The 11,890-nt window shown below is 36.2% G+C and overlaps 1 protein-coding gene across 4 annotated transcripts in view; it reads left to right on the top strand.

Moving 5' to 3' along the window:
• The window catches only part of LOC106870606 (short-chain dehydrogenase/reductase 3), a 93,035-nt gene that overhangs the window by 22,892 nt on the left and 58,253 nt on the right, over positions 1 to 11,890 (top strand). For 2 of the 4 annotated variants that reach the window (XR_016244820.1, XR_016244821.1), the window contains exon 1: positions 427 to 791. The exons of 1 other annotated variant lie outside the window; for it this stretch is intronic. Coding sequence is in view for 1 of the 3 variants with exons in the window: in XM_089365490.1 (XP_089221616.1) it covers positions 567 to 791 (225 nt within the window). In the remaining 2 variants the exon portion in view is untranslated. Of the gene's footprint in view, positions 1 to 353; positions 792 to 11,890 lie in introns of those variants that run through there. One more of the 4 variants, XM_089365490.1, reaches the window with a different exon arrangement.

The raw sequence follows: 11,890 nt of genomic DNA, 5'->3' as shown, positions 1-11,890 counted from the left end.
GTGTTCGCGTTTGTCCCCCCACCCCACCGTCACTTGACAACAGATGTTTGTGTGTTTACGTCCCCGTAAATTAGCGGTTCGGCAAAAGAAACAATCAAATAAGTACTAGGGTTTTAAAAAAAAAAAGTCCTGGGAATCGATTTGCTTCACTAAAACCCTTCAAGGTGGTGCTCCAGCACGGTCGCAGTCAAATGACTGAAACAAGTAAAAAACAAAAAAAGAAAAAAGAAAAAAAAGGATATAAATATAAATGAGAACATGAGCATGTTTCTGTGTGTGTGTGGGCGGTTACCAATTCCATTTGCAGGCGATTGTTTCGTCTGCTAGCCAGGTATTGTCCCTCGCCTTTAAGTAGGACCATAATACAAATTTCCTAGTGAGTGGGATAGCTGTAAAACCGCTCGAAGCAAACAAGGGAAACAACCAGATAGTTACTTCTACTGCCATCTTATATTAAACTTGTTGGTTCCAATCTTTGGACTCTAGAAATAATGACAGCGATTGACTCCATACATTAATAGTTTTGCTTCTCTTTTTTGAAAAAGAAAAAAGAAAAAAAGAAGACAATGCTACAGTTTATATTGTTAGCTGGAACGACAGCTATTAATGTTGCCTATTTTATTATTGGTTCCTGGTTTTTAGCTGTTAAAGTGGTTTTTATATTATTCCGAAGAGCTTTACTCCCCACCAGTCTGAAAGCTATTGAGAATGATATTATACTTATTACGGGTGGTGGAAAAGGACTAGGCCGGCAAATAGCTTTGGAGTTCGCAAAATATAAGCCTAAATTGGTGAGTTCTCCTTCTCTCACACACTATACTTCGTTGCTTGTTACACTTTTTCTCTCATTCTTCCTTTGCAAATCTGAGACTTAAAACCGAGTTTCGTTTTCTATTTCTTTCTCTCGCTCTCACTTCAGCAACTTTTTGTAAAATACATATTTAAAACTGAATCTCTTCTTTCTTCTACTCTCTCTCTCTCTCTCTCTCTCTCTCTCTCTCTTTTCCTTTTCTTTTTTATTCCATTTCGCAAAATAAAATCCGAAAACTAACCCCAGCCCCCTTCACACACTCTGTAGATAAAGCATTAATCCATTCAGTTTGTTTCGTTTTTTTTTTTTACATTTTTCTTTCTCTCACATTCTGTCTATTTCAGTTTTTCTTTCTATCGATCTATTATACTTCCACCTTTTTTTTGTTTTCGCACGTTCACCGGTTTCTTCCTTTATTGTATGTGATGTAGTGGCTGAAATCAGTTCCTGCCGTAGTGGTTCGGTCACCTTACTCCGTCGTTACTCTGGGATTAAGGGGATTGTCACTGGATTAAGGGAATTGTCACTGGAAACTTACGTCGTTTGGAATTGTTTCTATTTCGACGTTACGTCGCTTTTTTTTTTTTAAAGAAATACATGAAAACAAACAAATAAAACAAACTGCTAATTCTGTCGGATTTTCCGACTTTCCGTTGTCGAGCTCAACGAACATATTTGAAAAGCTCATTAAAAAAAAAACACCTATTAAAAACCAATATGGAAAATCATATAAAATGGAAAATCATATAAAATACATGTGAAAATAAATACAAACCATTTATAAAACAAATATAAGCAAATCTTTTGTTTTTCGTTAAATGTTTTTTCGTGTTACGTATTTTTTTCGAGTAGAGTCGTATGTGTTGCAACCAATTCCCAATGTAAGTTGAGATATATGCTGTAGAGATAATAACATATAAAAGAAGAAGAAAAAAGGAAATAGCTTGTCCCAACAATATTTGCCTTGCTCCAGGCAACCTAAGTATACTACATCACTGATCGATGGAACGCTTTGAGAAATTAATGGAAAAATCCTATCACAAAGCGAGTATTAAACATACTCAGTGTAGTGTACCTGGGTAGTTTTAAATGGTTGATATCTGTTAATGTAACAATCGTAGTGAGGGGTGGTCGGGTGTGGAGGCTAATAACTGCTATTAGGTTATGGGCTGTGTGGTAATAAATTTACTTCCCATCCACATGGCTTTGGGTTCGGATCCACTGCTTGGCACCCTTGCGGTAAGTGTCTTCTACTTATAACCCCCGGTCAGTCCTACCAAAGACTTGTGAGAGGATTTAATAGACAGAAACTCAAGCGTATGTGTGTGTGTGTGTATGTGTGCTCGCGACGCACGAAAATCTCAGACCTTGAGTCACTCTGTTACCTCTGCTAAATATAAATATATATATATATTATATATATGTATATATATGGATCAATAAACAGTATATATTTTTGAAAATGACTCAGCATTTTATAACAAGTCTGGGTGCCCTCAGGCTATCTATCTATCTATCTCTATCTATCCATCCATCAGTCAATCTCTCTCTCTCTCTCTATCTATCTATCTATCTATCTCTATCTATCCATCCATCAGTCAATCTCTCTCTCTCTATCTATCTATCTATCTATCTCTATCTATCCATCCATCAGTCAATCTCTCTCTATCTATCTATCTATCTCTATCTATCCATCCATCAGTCAATCTCTCTCTCTCTCTCTATCTATCTATCTATCTACCTAGCTAGCTAGATAGATAGATAGATAAGATAAATAGATAGACAGATAGATAAGATAAATAGATAGATAGATAGATAAGATAGATAGATTATGCAAGGCAACTCAGGAATTCAGGTTTAAAATATGGTGAAGTGAGTATTGAGTCTTAGACATGTTTTAACCTTATTAAATCTTGTTAGTGAAACATAGTCAAACAATTACTGCAGATTTCAAAAGGACCGGAGAAACACAGGGGTTTTGCGAATGAACACTAAGTGGGGCTACAACTTGAGAATTATAACATCCAGGTGTTTTATTATTGTCACTTGGGGCTGAGTTATTTTATTATTGTCACCCAGGGTCATGGGCTGACATACTTAACACCAAAAAATGTTAATTAAAATTTTACAGGCTTGGCTGTATGGTAAGAAGTTTGCTTCCCAACCACATGGTTCTGGATTCAATTCCACTGTTTGGCACCTTAAGCAAGTGTCATCTACTATTGTCTTGGACCGACCAAAAGTTTGTGAGTTGATTTGGAAACCAAAGCAAACCTTGTGTGTGTGTATAGATCTATGTGCATGTGTCCTTGTGTTGGTCTCCACTATCACTTAATAACTGGTGTTATTTCATTTACATTCCCATAAATTAGCAGTTCAGCAAAAGAGATTGATAGATTAAGCATCAGGCTTTAAAAAAAATAGGTACTGGGGTCAATTTGTGTTCAACTAAAAAGCCCACAAGGCATTACCCCAGCATGGCTGCTGTCCAATGATTGAAGCAAGTAAAAGATAAAAGATAGAAATGAGAAGCAATTACTTATCATAATGACTAATTCTGTTCAAGAAAGGCAAGGGAGGGAATCCCTGATTTTAAATTAATTAAAAATAGAATACAGTAGGGTGTGATCATCATTATCATCATCGTTTAACGTTCGCTTTCCATGCTGGCATGGGTTAGACAATTTGACTGAGGACTGGTGAACCGGATGGCTACACCAGGCTCCAATCTGATTTGGCAGAGTTTCTACAGCTGGATGCCCTTCCTAACGCCAACCACTCCGAGAGTGTAGTGGGTGCTTTTACGTGCCACTGGCATGAGGGCCAGTCACACAGTACTGGCAACGGCCATGCTCAAAAAGGTGTTTTTTACGTGCCACCTGCACGGGAGCCAGTCCAGCGGCACTGGCAACGACCTCGCTCGAATGATTTTCTAACATGCCACTACCACAAGTGCTAGAAGGTGACGCCGGTAACAATTATGCTCAAATGGTGCTATTTACGAGCCACTAGCACAGAAGCCATGAACACCCTCGGACAATGCTGTTGGTGCTCCACTGGCACAGGTGCCAGTCATCGAGTATGGTTCAATTACGATTTCGATTCCAATTTCACTTGCCCCATCAGGTCTTCACAAGCAGAGTTTAGTGTTCAATGAAGGAGAGGTTGGCATGGGTGCCAGTCGTCGGATTCGGTTCGATTTCGATTTCAGATTTCAACTGCCTAAAATAATGTACTGGATTTTTGTGAAGGAATACTTGGTTCAGTTATAACTTAGGAGTTGTAATGCTACTCAGGTAACACAAAAATACCTTGGTGATATTATAAACTGGGGTTGGGTGTATAAATAATAACAAAGGGTGCATGCTAACATAGTACAGTAACAACTCTGGTGGATATATTTCAACCTTATTTGACCTCTTCAGGGAAGTACAGCCTAACTGGTTCCATATGGACATCAACCATATTGAATACATAATATGCAGACATGTCTCAAATTACATCAATAATTGGTTCCAAGACATACAACTTACTTCAAAAATTGACAAAACATAAAAGCATTTTAATAAATTTATTTGCTTATGTCTGTTTTAATAAACGGTTTTACTCTTTTACTTGTGTCAGTCATTTAACTGCGGTCATGCAGGAGCAACGTACATATTTGTACATGTACTTTATTTGATTGTATACTTCAGTAATTGTTTTTAAATGTTAATGTTTTTTAGCTTTCATGCTTTTAAATATGTTTGCCGAGACGAATATAAAGTCGGATAAATCAACTGAAGATGCGGTTTATTTTTTTCCACTAATTTCTTTTAAAAAATTACATGAATTCACGAAAAAGTCATACCTCAAAATGTCACAAGTTGAAGTATGCTTCTACATCATATTTAAAATATTCTATGTTTGAGTTATTGTTGTTGCTTAACACCAGATCGACATTCATTAAAATATTGGTGCTTTGGTTAATTAATTATTTCATACTATTTATTTACCCATCTCTTCCCAACCAATTAAGAGGAACGTCATATAAAATGAAAGACAAGGTGTCTCATACTGAAATCCTCCTGAGAGCAGGGATCTCTAGCGCTGAAACCAGCATCTTTTGTCGTTTTCTCCACTGGGTTCGTCATGTGATTCAGATGCCAGGTAACTGGCTCCCAAAGATGGTCTGCTTCAATGAGACTGAGACTGGAAATAGGCGTCATGGACAACTAAAGCTTCATTTTCAGAATAATCTTTCGAGCTCATTGCTTTGACCCTTTGGTGCCAACCCTCTGTAGACTGTCCCTGATTTTATGATACAAACTTCCCGCTTTCAGGTGATTTAAATTAAAATCTTCCATCAAGATTAATTGAAACAAAAGTAATGTATTCCATCAGATATTACAACAAAAGAGTTGGAGTGTTCTAAATTTAAACCTTCTTCCATCTAAATTCCTTGTTAATTAATATTTCAAATGCCAGCTTAATAATGACAAAATTATTTTACTAAATTCTTCATTATTTTCAAGAGGAATCATTGAAACAAAAGCAGTGTATTTCAACAGAAACATGGTAATTATTAAAAGGGTTTAAAGTGATCTAAATTAAAACCTTCCATCAAAGTTTCATGCTAATTTATGTTCCAAAAGACCAGGTAAATAATAGCAAAGTTATTTTACTTTTTTTTTTGGTATTAACTGGAACAAAGACAGTGTATTTTTACAGAAATATAATAACAAAAGGGTTAAACAGTCTATAAACATACACAGTAAATAAATGGCAAGGAAGTAAGAAATGCAATGTTTTAACTCAAAACTGCGTGATACCAAATTATGTAATTTAAAATATTCCAAATGTGAATCCTTTGCTTAGAAAATATATATAAAAAAAAAAACGATAAAGTGGTGGTATGTTTTCAACTTAATGTGACAGTCCCATGAAAGGGAAGAATACTACTGCTATTTAGCCCTAGGGCTGCCCTAGGGCTAAATAGCAGTAGCATTCTTCCCTTTCATGTGACTGTTACATTAACCCATTACCTACCAGTGATCTCATATGAGATCACTTAAAAATTACAAATTTCGTAATTATTTGTCAATATTTACATATATCTAACCTTTTTGCTATATCTACTAGGTATATTTCTCTGATATTCAAATGAGGTTTGCTAATTTTTCACCCAATTTCTAGCTTATTTCTATTTAAAATGTTATTTTGATCATTCCAGCGTGTTTCTAAGGCTGTTTTATGCTAGAAATCAAAGTTTCATAAAAAAAGAATTCCAGTTAATAGAATTATGGGAGGTAATGGGTTAAGTTGATAAGATGCCACCACTTTATCATATTGCTACTGTATAAATCTCTCTGAGAGATTTTAAAAATCTATTATTTCTAAAATAAAATGAGTAGCTATTAAAGAGGGTGGAATATAGCAAACACTACTATTTTACAGATCATACAGCAAAATAAGCATTAAGCGAGTCAAGAAGAAAGCTTTTATGTGGTTAGAAATAGCTGCCAAATCTTCTTCAAATCATATGCATATTGTTTTAAACATAAAGGAAAGGACATGTTAGGTATTGTAGTCTTAGATATTCCTTAAAAACATAGGATAATCCTAGCTAGCATGTTCAGTCAGGATTGACCTGGTGTTAAGCAATGATTAGAACTAAAACAAACTTTTATCTTTGTATGGAAGTGGTTATAGTATATTTTGCTAGTGAGGTCATATAGGCTGAAACATGTTCAGGATTATCTTTTCACTGTTAAAGGTCAGGTTCATGCCCCAACTGAATTAAAGTTTTAATAACTTTGAATTTAATTCAAAGTAATTAAAAATGCAATAAGTTAAGACAATGTCTCACCTTTCTACATAGGTGCAGGCATGGCCATGTGATAAGAAATTTGCTTCCAACCACATGGTTCTGGGTTCAACCCACTGCATGACATCTTGGGCAAGCATCCTAGCCTTGGGCCAACTAAAGTCTTACAAGTAATTCTGGAAGATGGAAACTGAAAGAAGCCCTTCTATGTGTGTGTGTGCATGTCTCTTTCCATGACCACAGCTTGACAACTGATATTGGTTTGCTTATGCCCCTGTAACTTAGAAGTTCAGCAAAAGAAAACCAATTAAATAAATACCAGACTTCAAAAAAAAATAGTACTGGTATTGATTTGTTCAACTAAAACCCTTCAAGGTGGTGCCCCAGCATGGCCACAGTCCAGTCACTGAAACAAGTAAAAGATAAAAGATATACTGGTATTGATTTGTTCAACTAAAATCCTTCAAGGTGGTGCCCCAGCATGGCCATAGTCCAAAGATTGAAACAAGTAAAAGATAAAAGATATACTGGGATTGATTTGTTCAACTAAAACCCTTCGAGGTGGTGCTCCAGCATGGCCACAGTCCAATGACTGAAACAAGTAAAAGATAAAGGATATACTGGGATTGATTTGTTCAACTAAAACCCATCAAGGTGGTGCTCAGCATGGCCACAATCCAATGAGTGAAACAAGTAAAAGATAAAAGTTATATTGGGATTGATTTGTTCAACTAAAACCCTTCAGGTGGTGCCCCAGCATGGCCACAGTGCAATGACTGAAACAAGTAAAAGATAAAAGATATATTGGGATTGATTTGTTCAACTAAAACCCTCCAAGGTGGTGCCCCAGCATGGCCACAGTCGAATGAGTGAAACAAGTAAAAGATAAAAGATATACTGGGATTGATTTGTTCAACTAAAACCCTTCAAGGTGGTGCCCCAGCATGGCCACAGTCCAATGACTGAAACAAGTAAATGATAAAAGATATACTGGGATTGATTTGTTCAACTAAAACCCTTCAAGGTGGTGCCCCAGCATGGCCACAGTACAATGACTGAAACAAGTAAAAGATAAAAGATATACTGGGATTGATTTGTTCAACTAAAACCCTTCAAGGTGGTGCCCCAGCATGGCCACAGTACAATGACTGAAACAAGTAAAAGATAAAAGATATACTGGGATTGATTTGTTCAACTAAAACCCTTCAAGGTGGTGCCCCAGCATGGCCACAGTCCAATGACTGAAACAAGTAAAAGATAAAAGATATACTGGGATTGATTTGTTCAACTAAAACCCTTCAAGGTGGTGCCCCAGCATGGCCACAGTCCAATGACTGAAACAAGTAAAAGATAAAAGATATACTGGGATTGATTTGTTCAACTAAAACCCTTCAAGATGGTGCCCCAGCATGGCCACAGTCCAATGACTGAAACAAGTAAAAGATAAAAGATATACTGGGATTGATTTGTTCAACTAAAACCCTTCAAGGTGGTGCCCCAGCATGGCCACAGTCCAATGACTGAAACAAGTAAAAGATAAAAGATATAGTGGGATTGATTTGTTCAACTAAAACCCTTCAAGGTAGTGCCCCAGCATGGCCACAGTCCAATGACTGAAACAAGTAAAAGATAAAAGCTGAATGTAATTCTTATCATCTTTGGAACAAGTTTGGTCTTTTTTATCTTGGTCGTTACTAGAGTTTATATTATCCCTACAACCCAAAGAGTTAAAGCAACAATTTTATCCACTGGCAGGTCTAACCAAGCTGGGTAACTCTGAAACAGTGGATCTGACCAATGGTTCTCCACTGGGATCCATATTATCATTAGGGGTTTGTAGAACACTTGAGGGTCCACGTAAGATTTTGTCGTTAGAATTTATGTGCAATAAACAGGTTATTCTTTTAGAATGCACAAAATTTTTTAACAATTTTTCTTTTATACAATTCTCAATTAATATTTAATTATAAAAATATAATAGGATTTTTTAAACATTGAATGGCTATGAGGGTTCCAGTAGAGTACAATAGGGATGAAAGGGGTCCATAGGCAGAAAATGGTTGAGAAAAACTGGATTAAACTTAATAAGAATCACCAGCAGAAGCCTTAGAAAACAGGACGTCAGATGTAGAGTTTTGGCCGTGGAATCAATTAATCAATGGGGGAAACATGGAGAATGTAGGAAGAAGGGAATTGTATTGATGGTATTGATAAGGTCACCTAGTTCTGAAAGTGAACCATTGTTAGCATCTATAGGATTGGTGTTCTTGAATTTCAATCAACAGACAAAAGAAAATATAATTTTGGTTAATTGTAGGTATGGATATGAATTTGCAGTAAGGAGTTTGCTGTCTGGGTTCAGTGCCACTGCTTGGCACCTTGACTAAATGTCTTCTACTGTAGCCCTCGGCCAACCAAAGTCTTGTGAGTGGTTTTGGTAGAGAGTAACTGAAAGAAGCTCATTGTATGTATGTATGTATGTATGTATTATATGTATATCTATCTATCTATCTATATATATATATATATATATATATATATATATATATATATATATGTATATATGTATATATATATATATATATATATATATATATATATATATATATATATAAATATATATATAAATAAATATATATAAATGTACTATTATATAAATAAATATATATAAATGTACTATTATATATATAAATATATAGAAATGAATCTATATAAATATACATATATGTATATAAATGGAAGGGACTTTGGTACTCGGCAAGCTATCCTGCAGGAATTTCCAGTTGCCCTCTAAACCACAAGTTTGTAGCTGCTCCTCCCTATCATCAAATTTCTCAATTAGGATGTCCCTAAATCTCTGACCATTTGAAGGGTCCTTAAGCTTCCAAATCCTTCTTTTCCAGATTGATCTGCTTCTGGGCATCCTTCTGGCCTGGAATCTAAAGTCGCTAATGACTAGTCTATGTTGGGAGGTACATTCTTCACCAGGGAGGGTCTTTGTATTTAAGAGCAACCATGCATCCCGCTGTCTGGTGTGAATGAAGTCAATCTGGCTTACAGAGTCACCTGATTGATAGGCTATCAAGTGGCTGGTTGATTTCCTGAAGTTGATGTTGCAGATCAATAGGTTACTTGCATTGCAGAACTCCAGTAGCCTTGTTCTCTCTTTGTTTTGAGAACCCATTCTATGGCCCCCAGGAACACCATGGAAGATACCAGGCTGCTGTCCGACAGGCCCATTAAAATCTCCAGCCACAAAGATGAGATCATTGTCACTCATCTTGACGGTAGCCTGCAGAAGAGCATCATAAAAGTGGTCCTTCTGTTCATTTAGTAGGCCCGCTTGTGTAGCATAGACAGATATAATTGTAGCTATATTATTCTGCAAGACTAGCCTGAGCTTAAGTACTCTATCATCCACTCTGACTACCTCCATAACATTATCCACCCATTTCTCAGCAAGAAGTATGCCCACACCACCCACTCCGTTACTGTTACCTTCCCACAAGATTTTGTACCTATGTGTCTTGCCTGTGAGGAATCTGACTGAAGCTCCTCTCCATCTAACCTCATGGATACAACACACATCAACACACCTCCGTTCAAGCATCTCTACAATCTCGTTAGATCTACATTTCAGTGTGCCAACTCTGAAAACTTGGAAAGGGATGTGGGAGGGAGCATGGGAAGGAGAGATGTTATTCAGCACCCAAAAAGGAGCTTTCCATGATCGTTTGATACCAGACATATCATAACAGTTGCTCTCGCTCTTAACCTATCATCATTCAAACAAGTTAAAATTGTTGCCTCTACTGGGGAGCGAGAGTAAGGCAAGCACTGTAAATATAAGCATTACTGCAGCGGCAAATATAGATATAAATATACCGATGTAAAATTAAGTAAATAAATGGGCTGCTGTTTGGTTTTAGTCCCTTCACACACACACACACACACACACACACACACATATATATATATATATACATACATACATACACACACATATATATATACACACACACACATTTATATATACACATACATATGCATATGCACGCGCATATATATATCTATATACATATATATATATATAGAGAGAGAAAAAAAAAAAGAGAGAGAGGGAGGGGTGAGAAGTTGGTTTGGAAGGGAGGGAGGGATGGAGGTATGTAGATCTGGTGTGGGAATGAGGGAGAGCCTTGTGGGAGTTTACAGTATGAGGGAAGAGGGAAGAGATTTCAGAGTAAAGAGAGGAGGTTACCGATATAGAGGAGAAGGGATTTCTGGTATTGGTGGTGAGGGCGGGAAAGGGTGGGTGCATCCCAAGAAAAAGAAATGGGAGTACAGGGTAGCTTCACATTAAGCTTAGGAAGTTAATATAACTCAGGATTGTTTAGCAAGTTAGTAATACAAGTTAAATAGATGAATGATGAATGATTAAAACGTGAGAGAATTTCTTAGCTTATTGGCTGGACATTACGCAGATGGACACACACACACACATATATATAAATATATATATATATATATATATACTTTATTTAAAAGCAGCAGAAATATAACAAAAAAGTGTTACTCAGATTTTCACATTCCCGTTCATGCATATTACTCTACCTCTGGTATTTGAGTACTCTTTTTACCACCTTGTTGCACATTTATGTGCTTACTCTGGTATATATATATATATATATATATATATATATATATTAGATAAATAGAGGATTATTTATATATGTTATAATTCAGAACAAACTGTAAAAGGTTGTCATTATAGTACTCTGAGTTTTGCATGTCGGAGCGGAGAGCTACGATGCATTCTCGTTGGCGATTAATGGCAACAGATACTATGAAAAACTGTTGAATAAAAGGGAAGTTACACCCGCACATATACAAACATGTATGTCCGTATAAATGAAGGAGATGTGCGCATGAAAGTCGCACTTATGCACCAGACACAGTCTTACACTCATATACATACATATACACATACACACATGTACGCATGCACACACATATACATATAAAATATATACATATATGTACGTGTACTCTCACATGTACACATTCACACAATTAAAAAGGAAAAAGAGAAACAATGAAAAAATATATATAAAAATTTAAAAGAAAGTTAAGACATATGGGAGTCTTGTGCAGGAACAGAGTAAAAATGTGGATTCTAGCCATGATCTTGTGGGTCCCTAAACCATAACAGGTATTTTGTCACATGTGGACATGATCCAAAGAGTTTAGTTCTTGAATTTAGACATGTAGAGTGG

The sequence above is a fragment of the Octopus bimaculoides genome, chromosome Z (genome assembly GCF_046866305.1).
Source record: "Octopus bimaculoides isolate indiv1 chromosome Z, ASM4686630v1, whole genome shotgun sequence".
Lineage (NCBI taxonomy): Eukaryota > Metazoa > Mollusca > Cephalopoda > Octopoda > Octopodidae > Octopus > Octopus bimaculoides.
Note: the sequence above shows the minus strand (reverse complement) of the source record. Positions and strands in the feature narration are given on the sequence as shown.